This window comes from Parasteatoda tepidariorum, chromosome 1 (assembly GCF_982258835.1).
Source record: "Parasteatoda tepidariorum strain Cologne lab strain chromosome 1, Ptep-v5.0, whole genome shotgun sequence".
Classification (NCBI taxonomy): Eukaryota; Metazoa; Arthropoda; class Arachnida; order Araneae; family Theridiidae; genus Parasteatoda; species Parasteatoda tepidariorum.
The window spans coordinates 57797804-57815481 of record NC_141755.1 but is presented as its reverse complement, the minus strand read 5'-3'; the positions used below and the strand labels follow the sequence as shown (position 1 = coordinate 57815481).

The window sequence follows — 17678 nt, the reverse complement described above, 5'->3', positions numbered from 1 at the left end:
TTTAACGAAGCTTTAGATTTTTTGAAAAATGGCTATGTTTCAGAATAAGCTCCTTTATATTGTTGATCATGTTTTCAATTTGGCGAATTTTCCTTTTCAGCTAAACTTATCAAACGTATCACAACAAACTAATAAAAATGAAGAAACAACTTCGCCTCGCTAATGCTACTGTCGATTGATGGCCGCAATTAGTAATCAATGAAAATTTATATAGCTTTCTGTGAGCTTCATTACAATGGGAAACTTCTATAAAAACAGCTGATTGGTACGTGATTCAACCAGCCAATCATAATAAGAATGTCGTTGCAGCATTTGGATTGACATGTGTAATCATTTTTCTGAAGTTTTTTTTTAAATCAAAATTTCAACACTTTCCAGAGAAAATATGTGTTTGGTCAAAGTAATCAATTTTGTCGATTTTTATGGAGAAACTCCGGAGCAGTTAGCATGTATGCCCTTGTCACAACGTCCTTATTGGTGCAACTCTCTACTGAAGTTTAAACACAATAGTTTTAACTTTACCACCTTTTAACTTTACCTTAATAGTTTTAACTTTACCTTTTTTTGGTATGGTGCCATTTGTTAGTATAACTTTGTTTTATATCAATTTTTTTTACATAGTTGAAAAAGAATATTCCTCTTTTCATGTATGTTCTTGAAATTTCGCTCACAAGAATATATTTATTAAGCTCAGGGTTTTGTAGATTTGTTAACACTGTTTTTTTTCTTCTTCAAATCATTTAGAAATTAAAATAAAGTTTATTATTACTACTTTATAAGAGAAATCTATTGGAATTTAATTTTTACATCTCACAACATGGTATTCCAATCAAACTCACATTTGTTTCTTATATCCCTTCTTTATTATCTTGTTCAAGCTTGTTCCGCTTTTCTTTACTGTTTAATCCACTTTGCACGTGTTTGACCTATTATTTTTCTGTAGCAATTTGGTCCTTAAACATTGAAGAAGGTTCTTGCGATCAGAATCGAAGCTACAGTAAGTCATTTTCAGGTACCTGTGTTTGTGCTTTATTCATATTGTTTTGTTATATTTTATTCATCTAGTTCAGCAGTTTTTGCCATAAAGAAAGAGAGCAAAAGCAATTTTAAATAAATTAATCAGAACACACTCAAATAACAGCTTAGAATACTTACATTAATTAATCATTTATAATTAACAAATAGAAAGAATAATCTATTTTACCTAGGAGAATCTGGGGTGGACACCTTCAGCCAATCATCTTTGACTGGGGGTGGCATCGGAGAATATGAAGTGTGCATAGAAACATCTCCTATAATATTTAAGGCTTCTTTACAGGCATGGTACATTCTTAACAGTTCTTCTCTCTTGTGAGCTTCTTCAGCTGACTCTTCCATTAATGAACTCTAAAATGATTCAATATAACATAAGTTTTTAACTAATATACACATGGACAAATTACAGTAATTAATATTTTTACAAGCAATAATCATCAAACGAATGATCAAATGAAGAGCTGGTACTGACTAAATTAAAAGCCAAATTATCTAGTGATTGATATCATATTGATTTCAAATATTTATTTTAGGACATAGAAACAAACATGAAATATTGTTGCAAAATAATCAATAACTTAAAAAACTCTCATTTGAACAATATTTACGTAATAATGACTATTTAAGTGCTAATTTATATTAAATAAATTTATTACCTGATCACCGGCAGAATATAGACTAGCAAGCAACTCCGAATAAATAAAATCTTTTGCCTATAATGTAAGAACACAATAAGTAATAGAAAAATCTTTTAACAATTAAAAAAGTTATTATCAAATGATGATAGATATAAAGAGATTGAGACTTTCATAAAGTCATACTAAATTAAATATATATATATATATTATAAGCATATTGAAAGCTAATTACAATTTTTATAATTTTTTTTCCACATATATCTGAAAAAATATTTTTTTAAAGATATTTTTAGTACTATATACTAGCGAATTTTCAAAATTATGAAATCTTCTCTTATATTCTTGCTTTTAAAAAAACATTAGAACATAGGATTTTTTCCCCAAAATAAATTTGAATTTATTCAAAGAATACCGAATTTCAATTAAATAAATTAAAATAGACAAAAGGAAATCAGACTAATTTATTATTATGGGTGAAAGTGGTAAATTAGAGTTAAGACAGAAATTTTTTTTGAAGATTTTTTCTTTTTTTTAATTTGCAGTTACTCAATATGGTTATTAGAAACATTTTTGAAGAATAATCACATTTGTTTTAGTTCATATAGGGTATTATCTACATATAGCTAAAGAATCTTTGTTATATATAGATAGCTTAAGCTTCAGAACAATTGCAAATTGTAAACTATTTTCACTAATAAATGCAGAGACGTTTGCATTTTGATCCGCAATTCTGTCAGCCAACAACAATGTAGCTATCAGTGCAGCCGTCACAGGCAACACTTGGGTTAATTCTTTGCTAGCCAAGTGATTTATGTGATCTTTGTCTTGGCTGTGTTTTGTGAGCACTTTTATCCCATTGTTTGTATGTTTGTGCTTCCCGAAACTTTCGACACTATTCGGCAAAAAGGATGGTCTTTAGAATCTTTATCCTATAACCACTTTTATCTCCATTTATTTCTTACAAATTTATCATCAAAATCATTTCCAACTGTAACACAGAGATCGGAATTCATTGTGAAAAATTTGTTAGAATAAGCAACTGTTTTAACTAAATTCGTTACTCATCAAAAAAAAAAAAATAATAAAAAATACACAATCAAGTTGCCAGATTTCAATTGCAAAAGGTTTCCAGCAATTGCGGCTGAACTAGATCTGTTCACAAGTGCGACTAAGCAAACCACAATAGCCGACGGGTATGAGAATCCTAAATAGTTGAATTAAAATTCACGTATGCGCCGAAACCCCATCGATTTTCTTTCCACAAGAACCAGTTTATTGAAATTGGGGTAAGTTTCTTCCAACGTATGGATAAAATTGCAAGTGTAATTGAAATTAGGCTTTCTGTGTTTTCGGAAATGGTATGCATTAGCAGACGATACTGGTAGAAAAAAATATTCGTCCTAATTATCGCCTTTCATTTTATTCGAAGACGGAAATCCGTCCCAGGACAGATAAACACTTTCCCATGTTTGATAAATTGTCTTTCTACAATTCAACTACTGAACAACTAAACTCCGTAAAACTTAAGGAAAAACAGTAAGAGTTTGTATTCGTCAATTTATTTGAAAAAAGGTAGAAAAAAATAGAAGGTAGGAAAGTGAAAAAATATTTTATCCAAAAGATATGGCAAAAATATCTGAAAATTGCTACTTACAGCAGTAAGAGTTTGTATTCGTCAATTTATTTGAAAAAAGGTAGAAAAAAATAGAAGGTAGGAAAGTGAAAAAATATTTTATCCAAAAGATATGGCAAAAATATCTGAAAATTGCTACTTACAGCATTAATCGTCAAATGCATAAGAATTTTTGGTACGAGATCACGGAATGTTTTGGTAATGATTTTCATGTAAGAATCTACAAGGTTGCGAATAGTTTCAACTTGTCTTTCCAACTGGGGATCCATGGAAGTGGTCCCTTCAGAAGCACCTTCATCTCCGTTAGTGACTTCGGAAGTGGTTCTTTCAGGGTATACCCCAGCTCGAAGTAAAGAAGCCTTCCAACTATCCACCTCTTCTAAACTTTCACATGATAACTCCAACTGCTTATAATCCTTGTAGACATTTCTGCTTAAAAATGAATTATCAGTTAATGATGATCAAAAAGATTTTTCTGGATAATATTACAAAACACAAGTTCAAACCTATTTTCTGGATTAAATAAGGCAAAAGTATGACGTTTTGACATGAATCCGGATTCAATATCTTTCACTTGTAAGCCATCAAGCTGCAGCATATATTTCTTTTCTTTTTCCTAAAAATTGCATAATTATAGTTATTAATTATGTAATTGTAAATATACATGCTTATCAAAACATGCTTATGTACAAACAGTTATTTCACACAATTGGATAACACAATTTCAATAGTGGTTTCAGGCTAAAAATAATTTTTAGTAACAAAGGGGTGGTGATTGTGACACAAAGTAGAAAACCTTGAAAATTTTAAGTGCAAAAACTAGATATCAAAATATCAGCTTATATACCATACATGTTACAAGTTCGACATAATTCCTTAAACAAAGATTAATTATCAAATTACCTACAATTGAAGAATATAACACTTTTAAAGTAGATAATTTTTAAAAAAAATTTAGCTCTTACAAAAATAACAACATTGGATTTCAAACTGACTTGAACAAAAATTCCGATATTAGGTTCTACAATAGTGTGAATCTAAATAGCCATATTGGTTTATAAAAAATGCAAAAAAAAAAGTTTGAATATATGATTTTTAGATCCTTTGAATACGAATTGTAACGCGTATTTTGCAAATCACGTATAAATACAAAAATCAATGTTTTATAGCACGAACGAACATGTGAATATGAATTCTAATACTAGAACTTAAAAGCTTGTGAATATGAATTGCGACAATGAATTTTAAACTTAGGTGCATACAAATCACAAAATTGAACCTTAAAAATGCACAAATACAAACTAAGATACTTATTTTAAATCCATAAATACAATTCGTGGTATTGGACTTTCGTATTGCGTGAATATGAATAGCGATGTAAGTTTTTTGAATCAGGAAAATACGAAAATCAATGTTTTATATTAAAATTGCTTACACTTAAATTGCGATATTAGCAGATTTCAGCGAAGTTCCAAATAATAAAAATAGCAAAAATCTGTCAAACTACAAAGGAATCAAATTGATGGATTTCCTCCAAATGGCAGAAGAATCACATGTATGTAAATGTCTCATTAATGGGATTTAGCGAAAGGTTTAAAATTCAAATATTAGATTACAGAATTCCGTGAAAATTTTGCTTTATTATAAGTTTTCAATTCACGAAAGTTCGTGAATTAGTGGTCTTGAGATACCTGCAAAATGCATGGAAAAAAATCACAAACTCTGTTCCTAGTTTTTAGACATGAAAAGATGGTACGAAAATACCCAGAATTCTGGGATAGACCCAAAATACCGTCACCCCTGGTAACATTAAAAATTTTAATTTAAAAAGGATTGTGATTTTTAATTAATTATGTGTTATTTAAATCTTATTATTAGGCATGATAGTCTTTGATCAGTTATAAAAATATGATCTACAATAAGTCTAAGTAGCCTGCCAATAAAATAGTTAACAGAGAGACATAACAGAGCAGACCTCTATATTATTTAATTAATGGGTATATATATATATATATATATATATATATATATATATATATATATATATATATATATATATATATATATATATATATATATATATATATATATATATATATATATGTATATATATATAATATAAAAGATGTTTAATCTTTGGGCCTTCAATCACATAGAAATAATGCATACTAGTTTTGCAAGAATATACAAATAACAGTTTATCAAATAAAATATAATGCTACAAATGAGTTTTATCCTTCTTATTTTTGAAGGACTGGTTAAAAAAATTTCAGTAAAGATTTTTTTTAAGAGTTGGGTTGATAGTAAACTTTTATCATAATTGTTGTTGTTGTTCATTTACGTCGCACTAGAGCTACACAATGGGCTATTGGCGACGGTCTGGGAAACATCCCTGAGGATGATCCGAAGACATGCCATCACAATTTTGATCCTCTGCAGAGGGGATGGCACCCCCGCTTCGGTTTCGGTGATCTGCTGGGAATCGTGTCTTATCGATCAGTCCACTGCGGGACAACTTTTATCATAAAATAATGTTTTATTTTGTGCTTAAAAAATAGAATAAAAATGATAAATTTAGAATTACCTCCTCATCTTTAAACCATGACAATGTTTCTGAAGTAAGCACGAACCAATAGTCTCGAGAACCACCTTTCATTATTCCTAAGTTGTGAATACACATCCACCCTTTGCGTATAACCTAAAAAATTCAAATAATTTTGCACGAAATAAATATATATTTCATAAAAACCTAAAACATAATCTGCAATGCATGGGCAAAACATTTAAAATTAGATTAAATGAAGGTTAAATTAAGATGTTTGATGGATTTTTAGAAGTTCTAATACTCTAGTATAGTATTAACTCTTTATTTTTACAATTAAATTTATATTTTTAAAAACATAACAGCCTAAAAAAACTTAAAAAAAAAATAACTTACTTGATTACCAAGTTTTCTTTTGCCAGTATTAGCTTCGGCAGTTTGTTGAGCACTGGAAAAGTTACTTGATTGATTATTGTTAAGAATAGTTCAAAATGTAACATTATGCAAAAGAAGTTGAATAAGTATTGCAAGTTATTATTTCTTTTTAAGATAATTTACATTTAAATCAAGGTGTATAGTAAAATATACAGAGAGTACAATGGAATAAAAAATTTAATATTTGATAACTAGCTCCAAAATTATTAACTGTTAACTTGTACCAAAAGATACCACTCAGGCTGTTCTACAAGCCGCAGGACTGAAACTACAGAATTGAAATTTAGTATGAAAGTACAATATTTATTTATAAACTTGATGCACAGTTTGTTTCTTTTTCAAAACTCCAATTTGCTTAAATGTTGTTACAATTTCAAGTTTTTTTTTTTTTTTTTTTTTGCGAATTTTTTCTCACACTTTTTGAGTTACATTACACTTTGTACCAGTGGCGAATATATGTTAAAAAAAAAAATTTTTTTTTTTTTGGGGGGGGGCAACATTTAATTTTATTTAAAAAAACTAAGTGTTGGAACTAAACAATCTCGTTAGAATTTTTTTTTTATGCTTTAAGTTTATCTTATAAACTATGAGTAAACAAAATTGAACGTAACAATTGATTTTATTTGGACTGACGACTGTACATACATATATATATATATTAATATATAAGAAGTTTGTCTTTTTAAGTAAAATTTACAAAACAAAGTTCAGATTTCTTGGTACACTTGCAAATTTATCAAGAACTTCTTCATCGCTTATTTTAACGTCTCTATGGATGGAAAGTAATGCAAGTCCATTAAGTCTATTTTCCGAAGTGGTGTTTCTTAAGTAAGACTTCAGTCTTCTTAAACTTGAGAAGCTTCCTTTCCACAGTCGCAACAGAAACAGGCAGAACTGCTAGTAATTTTAAAACAATATAAATGTTAGGGAAGAAAGTCTTGTCACATTTTTCTAAACAACTAATTGCTGTTTTGGGAAGATCTTCAGATTTATCCCCACTCCACTTTTCCCTCCATAACATAAATTCACTTTTCACGATCTCTTTATGCGATAAATCGTCTTTGTAGAAATTGAAAGCAGCTTCCAGAGAACAGAAATCTGTTTTATACAAAATTCTGGAAGTATGTGTTGTAAGGATGCAACTGTTTCCTTGTGAGATAGAAAGCGTTCCTTCAGGGAATTACAAAAATCGTCAAGGTAAGGTACATAAACAATTCGTCGATAGCTCTCTTCCTTTGTGCTGTAAGGGACGTTGTTGCGGGCTGTTTGAAGACGACAAATTCTTGGATTCTCTTCTTTAATGTCTAGTTTTTCAGCGAATTCCCTTACTTCAGCATACAAGGTTTTAAAGTTGTCTTCAGCATTTGCCCTTTGCTTTGATAGCAGATCTAAGACGCTTGTAACATTTGCCATGGCTTGAGAAAGATCTATGTTTTTTTTTTAAGCGTCTCGGATAAGTTATGTGTAGTTGACAGCATGCGGCTCAAAAGAAAAAGATTGACAAGAAATTGAAATTGACTGATAGAACTACCTAGAGCATGTGCCTTAGGAGCTGAGTCACTTGATTCTTCTTCTATTTTCAAAAGAGAGAGAAAGATTGGTTCTAAAATATCTTTAAACAAAAACACAGAGTCGTGCCTATCCACCCATCATGTTTCTCAGAGTGAAATAAGTTTATTTTTTTTCTGTTCAAGACAGCAGTCAGATATCGTCGATTTCAGTTCTTTTGGCTGACTTGTGGAAAAATCCGCAGACTTCTTTGATAACTCCCATGCAATTTCTTATAGTAGGGATGTTACTTTGCATCTGACAAACACAAATTTAGACTGATGAACAATGTGTATACAAGGCCAGTGGAAGTTTTTCTCTGATAAAAGCTTGTACCCCTCTGAATTGCCCTCTCATCGTGGAAGCACCGTCGTATCCTTGACCTCTCATTTTCTTTAAGTCAAATCCTAAACTTGACAAGGTCTCCAACACTGTGTTAGCTAAGCAAGCACCAGTAACGTCATTAACGGGGACAAAAGTTGAAAAATCTTCTCTAATTTCGTATGATTGGTCTTCAACATACCGTACGTACACAAAGAGAAAACTGCTCTACTTGGCTAATGTCAGTGGTTTCATCTGCTAAAATGGAATAAAAAATAGACTTCCTGACATTTGTCACAATTTGAGATTGGATTAAATGACCAAACGTGTCAATGAGTTCGTTTTGAATAAAAGAACTGGTGTACATACTCTTCCCATCACTGTTCATTAATTGATCTTTAAGGTCTTTATCTCCAATGTAAGCAAGGTATCTCAGCAATCATCGAAAATTTCCGTCATTTTTTTCGGGTTCTTCTAGGCCTATTCGTCCACCATCACGATGACCTCTCACTGCTATTTGTTGCCTTCCGCAAAATCTTATAGTTTGTATGATAGGAATCAATCTTTTTCAGTTTTTTTCAATATCCAATTTTCTTTGAGCATTGACTTGATTGATAACACTGTCGGCTTTTTTTGATACAATGGATTTTGTGTCTTCGGCAATCAAAACTGATGTTTTATGAGTGCAATTTTCATGTTTACGAAATATTTCCTTAGCTTTTTTTAAATTATTAAATGCCCGTGTTACTAATGCCCCTGTTACTTGATGATCTCCTTTTCCTACACTATTGGAAGGTGAAAATATTATGCAATATTTACAAAAAGATCCAGATTTTTCTTCAGAATAAGCTAACCACTCAAATTCTTCTAACCATTTCATTTGAAAAGTTCTAGTATGGGTTGAAGTAGAACAACTGGAATTAGAAGGAAATTTGTATGTAGGTAGAGGTTCCCAAACATTTTCTGAAGCGAAATTTTTTCTTCATTTGTTAAAGAACGAACAGAATCGTTTTGACAATAGTTTCGAATATCATAGATATTTCTTTTTACCTGGTTGAAATCCTCTGTAATTGGGGCTGGATGTGGATCAACTGTACCAATACCTTCGACACCAGAAGAAACATTCTTAGGACCACAGCCAACTTCAGTACTGTCGCTAATAGACTTATTTACAATCTGTTTTTTTGCAAAAAAATTTATAATAGAAGCTTGTCTCTTCATTATGAATGCAATTGACTTAATAACAAATTTAAGATTCCACAACAGCAAAATGCAGATGATCGCTATCCAAGAATCTCACTAGCCCAATAAACAGAGCACACTACATGCATATTATTTGTTTCCCGCTTATATAGATTAAGTTAGAGTGCACGAATTCGAGAAGCTTTGATTTCTGGAACAGTCTAAAATCTTCGAAAAGGAAGCTATTCGAAATCTCGATTGGTTTGAAATGTTGAAAGTCTTGTCAATGAGTAAAATTATTTCATTTATTTCTTCTTTGTCTTATAGTCTTCCAATCTGTAATTCTTAGGTGAATTTTCTTTCCAGGACGATTAGAGCTCTTAAATCTAAGTAATGGTCTATTTTGTTATGATTAACATGTTAACAAAATATTGATGAATGAGAAGGAATTATGGGGGTTGGTGAGGAGAGCAAACGGGGGAGGATAGTCCTAGTAAAATTATAAATAATTATTGTCTTTATACAATTTAATTAATAAAAGTAAAAAAGCTGTTTTTGCTCTATAACATAAATTGGCTCCAAGAAATTTTGACGTTTTGCAGACTCTGCATCTTTTTTCACCCAATTTATCTACCATTCACATTTTATTTATTCTTCCTATAGATAAATACAAGTTCCAAAACTAAAGGTACCTTAGTCATCTTTGTTTCCCCTCCCCACTGTCAGATTTTGTGTTCAACACATTTCGGTGTTTGAACATTAAATATTTGCTAAGTGTGAATGTAACTGAATGAAATTTAAATATCTTTTTTTTTTGTTTTTTGCAATACACAATTTGCAATGTTATTTGATCAGCTTACCGATTTAATGTTGTTTAAACTAAAAATAAAAGTTAATGTTTATTCAATGATAATAGAATACTTTTTAAATCAAGCACAAAAAAAAATTTAAAAAAAATTTATGAAATGAGTTAAACTGGAATAATTAAAACTTAAATTTGTATGACATTAAATACAAATAAGAGATTAACACCAGAATTAATATTGGGTACTACATGTGAGGAGTTACACAAAATCTGAGCAAATAGCCAATAATGGCAATAAATTGATATAACACAATTCTCCATAAACCACATCAACTTTATGGGTAAAACTAATCAAAATAGCTGTTAAGAAATTTTTGTAACAAGGCATTAATTATTAACCTTTCACATAATTTCCTAAGAAGTTATAATGGCAAAATCTAGTCAAACCAAAGCTGATAATTTTTTTGTTATAAGTTCTAATGCTTAAATAAATTGTAAATATATAAGCATATTTGTGTTTTTTTTTTTACACAATTCTGGAATAAACTAGCATATGTGTTAAAAATAATAAAAATCAAAATACACTGAAACAGTAATAATTTCAGAATAATTAATAGTAATAAAACTAAATGTAAGGTCACACTTAAACTTCAGAAATTCAAACAAATAAAAAAATTAACTTAAAGTTATTTGTGTTACATTTAACATAACAAAAAATATTCTTTCACTTTAGTCCATCAAGGTTGTGTGCATTCTTCTGTTTTGTAAGATTTTTTTAAATTTACTATACCACTTTTTTTACAGGGAAAACTTCTGTAAATTCTTTTCTTCATATAAAAATTTTGGAATTTCTTTTTTATTAAACCAAAAATTTTGAAACGTTATTTTCTATGTCTTTAAATCAGACACCAATTATTCTAAATTTGAAAAAAGAACTATTTCTGCTTTAAATTCTAAAAAAATATACAACTTTCCACCACTTTTAAAGCATGTAAATTTTTTGTTTCATCCACAAATAAAAGCCTATATAGCATAGTTGACTGCATTTAAAAATTATTATAGTTTAATTTCTGATGTAGATTTTAATTAAAATGGAGAGGATTTATATTGTAATATAGGATAATTATTTGGATAAGCATAATAAATTACTCTAAAAATATTGTATAACAAACTGTTAGAGAGATTTCGCATCTTATTTTAGAACCCTTTAAAATATTTACTTGGTAAAGCCAATAAAATCTTCATGATTGGTGTTCATATAAGCCAATTCCACCTCAACTAATAAGATAAGCTGCTCTTTTGTCTTCTGCTCTCGCTCTCTGATGAAACATGTAATGATTCTCTCTGTTTCTTCTCTCAAGCGTGGATACCTATTCATCTAAGAAAAAGTTACAAATAAATAAGTTAAATAAATTTTTTAAGAGAAATTTTCAATAATAAAACAAAAAAGTAGTAGCAATAATAGGAAAAGCAGTTTAACAGGAAATATTTTATACTATTGTAAATTAAAAAAAGAAAAGACATTCAATAGCCTGTGTGTTTTTAATTATAAAATATATATTTTTAAAAATTGTTTTTTCAGATGTTCACTCTTTATAATGATGTGAAATAATAATTTCAAAATCCTACTCATGTAATCAACTTTGCAAGAAAAATATTACTTTTCCAAAGCAAGAATTAGGTGTTTATGAAACAAAGAAAAAAACATAGTTTTTAAATTTACATTAAGTGCTTCTTCTAACTTAATTAGAATCACTTAATTTTTGTTACAAATTAACATGATTTTAAAATTTTATTATTAACTAAATGAGTTGAGAAACTTTTATTTATTTTTTTAAGAAAAAAAAAGTTATTTGTGTAAATAATAATTAGTACTGATAGCTTATCAGTATCTTATCTAACTGATATCATCATCATTATCTTATCATACTTTATTATCATCTTATCTTACATGTTTTAACAAAATGAGCAGCAATGTTGATTAGCTAGCTAATCAAATTTTATTAAATTATAAGGGAATACCTTTTCTGTGCACTTTCTCACAACATTTCCCAATTCAGTAACGACAAGATCAACACATTTCAAAGCTGGTTCCTTTAGTTTTGCAATTTGCTTTTTTACAATGGCTTCAAAAGCCATGTCAGGGGTAAAAAGGCCAACTCTAAAAAATATCGAAGAATAAGTAAGGAGAGAAAGAATCAAGATAAAGATAACAAAATGCCAATAACATCCAAGTACCCATAATTTGAAAAATAGTTCTAACAGTGAAAATGTTTTGAGAACGAAATACTATTTTAACAGTTAGTAAAACATTTCAGATTCAACTTTTTATTATAAAACAAGCAAGCAATAATTATTTAAAATTTATTTATGTGTGAAAACAGAAATTTCTGACTTTTTTAAAAAAAAATCTTTTAACAATTGAACCACTTGTGATAAATAAGTAAAGAACTTTCATGGTGAGAAGAATATTAAAAAACCATTTTGGTACAAAGGAAACTGGCTAAATAATATCCCAAACTCTCGTTTGGCATATGTGAGTACACTAACAAATAATTAACACACATTTAATGCATCTAACCCCTCCCATTAAAAATTTGGATTATTTTTAAAAATTTGGGGATATTTTTGTTTACAGCATAATAATATACAGTTAGAGAAATAAAATTTTTTTGTTTATGCATGCAAATTACTTAGTGTAAAGGGACGGAAATATCACAAAATGATCATAAAAATATAAGCAATGTGTAACAAAAAACAGAGCAATTGGGAAAGCCATTCAAAAGATATTCAGGAAAGCTTAATCAGTCTGTAATAATGGGTTTCTACACTGAAATTTCTTATTTTTAATAATAACTATTTTGTATTTCTTGATTTGTTAAACCACTTTGCATGTGTTTATCTCTTAACAGATAGATACTAACCAAGTCTGATTATTTTCAGTATTAGTGAAATATGACTAAGATAGCTAAAATTGGAACTTTTTGTTTCGTATAATAAACTGCATACACACACACACACACACACACACACACACACACACACACACACACACACACACACACACACACACACACATATATATATATATATATATATATATATATATATATATATATATATATATATATATATATATAGTATTGAGATTTATTAAAAAATAATACCTTATGCCATGAATGTTTCTAATGGCAAAAGCAATCTCTCTTCTTAATTCTTTTTCATCAAACTCCATCTGAAATAGATTAAAAACTTAGGATTTTAAACTGAAAATTCTTCTGGAATATTCAAAGAGCATTTTTCAGAAATAATAAAAGTAAAAAAAATAATAATGTCAAGGCATTTCTTCATACAACTTTTAAATTATAATCCCAATCTAGTTAAAATCATATTCTTGCACAAGATCTCCATTCATAATTCTTACTACATGATGAATATGCATTTATTAAGTATTAACAAGAAACCGTGGTTAGTAAAAAAAGAAAAAAGGCACTGTTGAAAACGTACATGCATTGATATCGATAATGAATTAACTATCTAAAAAATGGAGTGCAAAATGGACATGAATAATATATAACAATCTGAATTCAGACAATAGTGTTTGTCAATTTCTAAAATAAGGGACATTTTACTTTTTTATTACTAATTCATGAACTGATAATTGTCTGTTAGCGTAGCACAAACAAATAAACGAAAAATAGAAATACTTTAAAAGCATCCACTATACATAAATGTGTCTATGGATATTTAACACACCATTAAACATGTATAGAGTTGTTACATGTGATCATAAAGTATTTATACAAGTAATATTCAAAAAATGCTTTTTAAAACATTAATAATTTGGGCAAGATGATAATACAGCTAAAAAAAAAAAAAACCCATACCTTCACTAATTCAAAAGGAAATCTTTCATGAAATAATCGATTAATTCTAGCACCACCAGACAGCTCACTAGTGTTGATAGATGCACTACCAGAACCCTCAATATTTCGTTCAAAATCTGTCTGCAGTTGTTGAATCATTCTAATAAAATAAACAAGACTCAACTAAATAAGACAAATACATAAAAAAAAAGTCAAAACCAGGCTCACTTTTTTTAGGTAACTTATAACCTTAAATTGAAAATAATAAAAAAAAAATCATTGAAATGTGGTCTGTTAAATCTAGTTACTAAATTTTAAACTTTAAGGTATAAGTAGTTATATAAATTTTTTAAAACTCTCATAACTGCTTTGGCAAAATTGAGATTACATAAAAATTATTCTGAGCAATACCTTTTTTTATAGCTCAAACTTACTTTATGCACTTATCTGCACTTGGAGTAATTCAAAATAATAAAAATTGTAGTAATTTCACTCCTTTTTATTCTGAGGAGAGAAATTCAAAATAGAAGTGTTAACTTCAAAACAAACATAATACAATAACTAATACATTTATAATGCAAAATAAACATTCAAAAACTATTATTCATTTAGTTCTCAAAATTTTACAGCATGTTCAAAATTCATGCCACAATTGACACCTTCATTGATAACATGGAAGGGGGTTTTTTTCATAAAAAAAATCTAGAAAAGGTCATCTGAATGTTCATTATCAACTAATGCTCGCTTTTTATATTTCTTCTATGTTGAGTTGCAAAATCTCTTTCACAAACACCTGCAGTTATTAGTAGGAATGTAATGAATATTCAGCCACTATTCAGTATTCGATCCATCGGGTTCTTTTACCACATATTCGGTTGGCGGAATATTCAGCAAAGTATAATTATTTGGAAAAGTATTTCTGGACATTTGGGGGGGGGGGTTAATTTATATTTCAGAACTAAAAAAAATGATTCCGTTCCTCTTTTTTTTTTATCAGCATTTTAATAATGACAGCATTTTTTAAAGAGCATTTTTAATGAACGTTATTCTTTTACGGTCATTTTTGTCTATTAATACGGCAAAGTGAAAAAGTTAAATTGAGATCTTTAATGTTAACTTTTTCATTTGAAAATTAAGAAAGATTTTTGTTTAAGCCTCCATACAGTTTTTTTTTTTTTTTTTTTTTTTGAAAAAAAACTTCCGTTTTTATTAACACGCGGTAATTAAGACGGATTCTATTAGACTTTAAACTTCATTTTTCTTCAAAATACGGTAATTGGAAAACTGAGACATTAGCTTTAATTTTTTTTTCGACAGTCATAAATAGTGTTTTGGGCATGATCAATCTTGTTATTACGGCGTTCGAAATTTGAGTTATCACTATTTAATACATTGGATTCGTGATGATTCCATTATAATTTCAAGTTGTTTGATGATCATTTTGAAAGTTGTCATTTTTTGGCTGTTTTCACATGGTTTTTCAAATTTGATATTTTTAATATGATGTTGTTACAATGAGCGATTTGACATGTTCGATTCATCACGATACTATCGCAGTTTCACAGCGTCTAAAGATGGCTTTTAGGGAAGTTATTTATCATTTTTTTCTGCCCTTTTACATGGTTTATAAAATACTGATATGTTTAATTGGATGTTAGAAATTCAAATTTGAGTTATCACTATTTAATGCCTTTGATTTGTGATGATTCTATCAATCCGGAAAAAAACTATCATAAGATAGTTTTTTCGGCTGTTATTTATCATATTTTCAGCCTTTTACACATGGTTTTTCAAACCCCAATATATTTAATAAGTTATTACAACACGCAAATTTCAAATTTCAGTTACAATTTTTAAGACGTTTGATCCACCCCCCTTCTATCTATTTCCACGTGTTTGCATCAATATTATTCAAGAATGGGACAATATTGTTTTTATTCACTTATATTTAAATAAGTTAACATGTCAAAAAATCCATAAAGGTTAAGTTAGTCACTATGGAATGACTTGTTTCTATTACGGTATTGTATCACACATACTGCAACCATCAGTTAGGGCCAATATTCGAAATTTCTACATTACAATTTCTTACAAAAAGCAGTTATGTTTTTAACTTTATACATAATAGTTACTACTTTAAAAAAAAATTTATCAATAACAATGTGATAGATTGAAGATGAAATATGATCTTATGAAATAAATCAAGATATTTGAAAAATCACTCACTGTAACATAGCTTTTGTTTTTCGGGAAGGATCATCTGGATGAAAATGTTTATACTCCTCAACGTCTTTCTCCATGGACAACATTTGCCGCTGCATCTTATCTCGCAAAGCAGGTAGGGTATCTCTTATGTGATTAGTCAATTGCTGATTCAAAACCTGTTGAAGATGTGGTGTCCCCATACGATCTGCCATATGCCTTTAACAATTCAATTATACTTTAAAAATTCGGCAAAAGATTATTTATAACATGCTGAATGATTTTTTCCCCTTTAACTATCTAAGATTTTTGTACATTACGATTTATGTTTGCACACATCCTATAAATAATAACTTAATACTAATCTTTTTAACAAAATAAAATTAGCTTTAATTAAAGCTAGAAAATTACTCTGAAGGTTTAAAAATCAGACTATAGAGAAAAAGGCTTCACAAAAAAACTTACATTTAATGTTCACATTTTCTGCCTTAATTTTTATTTCAAATTAAAAATTCATTAATTTAGTAAAAAAATTTTTTTTAAATAAACTGAAATTATCAATCGCATATTTGTAGTTAATTAACAATATAGTCAAAATATAATTTTCCGTTGTTTTACAATCAATAAATCTTGTTTTGGGGAACTTATAACACGTTCTGTACTAGTACCATAATGCAAGATATATTAATATCACTGAATCATAACAGATATTTCAGTTTAAATAAATCTTAAAATATCTATATATATATTTCTCTTACACGGCACCAAAAAAAACCCTCATTACAACTCGCCGAATGGCAACGTTAGAAAATCGACCAATGATTGCTGCTACAAATGTCACATGAGGTGGCTCAACATATAGCGCTTTTAAAAACGGAAACAATAACCAGAGTGAGCATTATCAGGTTGTTCAATTCAGATTCATGCCCTAAAAACAAAAGTTGGCCTGTCAAGAGTTAAGTCATTTGACAGCCTTTCAGTAATTGCTCCAAGATGCCAAATCTATGATTGTGTTTTCAAAGAAATTCTAAATGCTAAGTGTTAATTTCTTAGAGCTTTGCAGAAAAAACTGTTTTTTGGAAAAAATTTAATTGAAACTTCTATTGGCAGTAGGCAAGGGGAACTGCCAAAATCAAAACTCCCCGATTAGAAATGCAGCATGGCGACCTCCACGTGGTATTTCTCGGGTAATGCTAACAGCCATGCATTTTAATTTATTGTATGTAAGACATCCTTATTTAATTCTAAAATGTTATGTACTTTATCACAAATGTTAATTAATATAGAAATTGATTTCAATAATGCTGATCACCAAAAAATATTTCATTTGGCGATAAAACAAATTTTTGTGTTCTTGACTTTTTGAGGGTTATTATCTCACAAGGAAAAGTTAGGGTTTAAAGTTTATATTTTTAAATAATAAAAAAATTTCTAAAACTTTCAGAATTTCTAGCACTAACTAATTTATTAT

General features: G+C 28.9%; 1 protein-coding gene across 4 annotated transcripts in view; it reads right to left on the bottom strand.

Moving 5' to 3' along the window:
• Positions 1-17678, bottom strand: part of LOC107441775 (dynamin) — a 36085-nt gene that overhangs the window by 7301 nt on the left and 11106 nt on the right. The window contains exons 7-17 of one of the 4 annotated variants that reach the window (XM_087165031.1): positions 16232-16426; positions 14027-14165; positions 13307-13374; positions 12162-12300; positions 11360-11517; positions 6245-6308; positions 5891-6004; positions 3813-3922; positions 3450-3738; positions 1692-1748; positions 1205-1386 (exon numbers count right to left, since the gene is read on the bottom strand). In XM_087165031.1, the coding sequence (XP_087021157.1) occupies positions 1205-1386; positions 1692-1748; positions 3450-3738; positions 3813-3922; positions 5891-6004; positions 6245-6308; positions 11360-11517; positions 12162-12300; positions 13307-13374; positions 14027-14165; positions 16232-16426 (1515 nt within the window). The remainder of the gene's footprint in view (positions 1-1204; positions 1387-1691; positions 1749-3449; positions 3739-3812; positions 3923-5890; positions 6005-6244; positions 6309-11359; positions 11518-12161; positions 12301-13306; positions 13375-14026; positions 14166-16231; positions 16427-17678) is intronic. The other 3 variants (XM_087165037.1, XM_087165043.1, XM_087165046.1) reach the window with 3 other exon arrangements.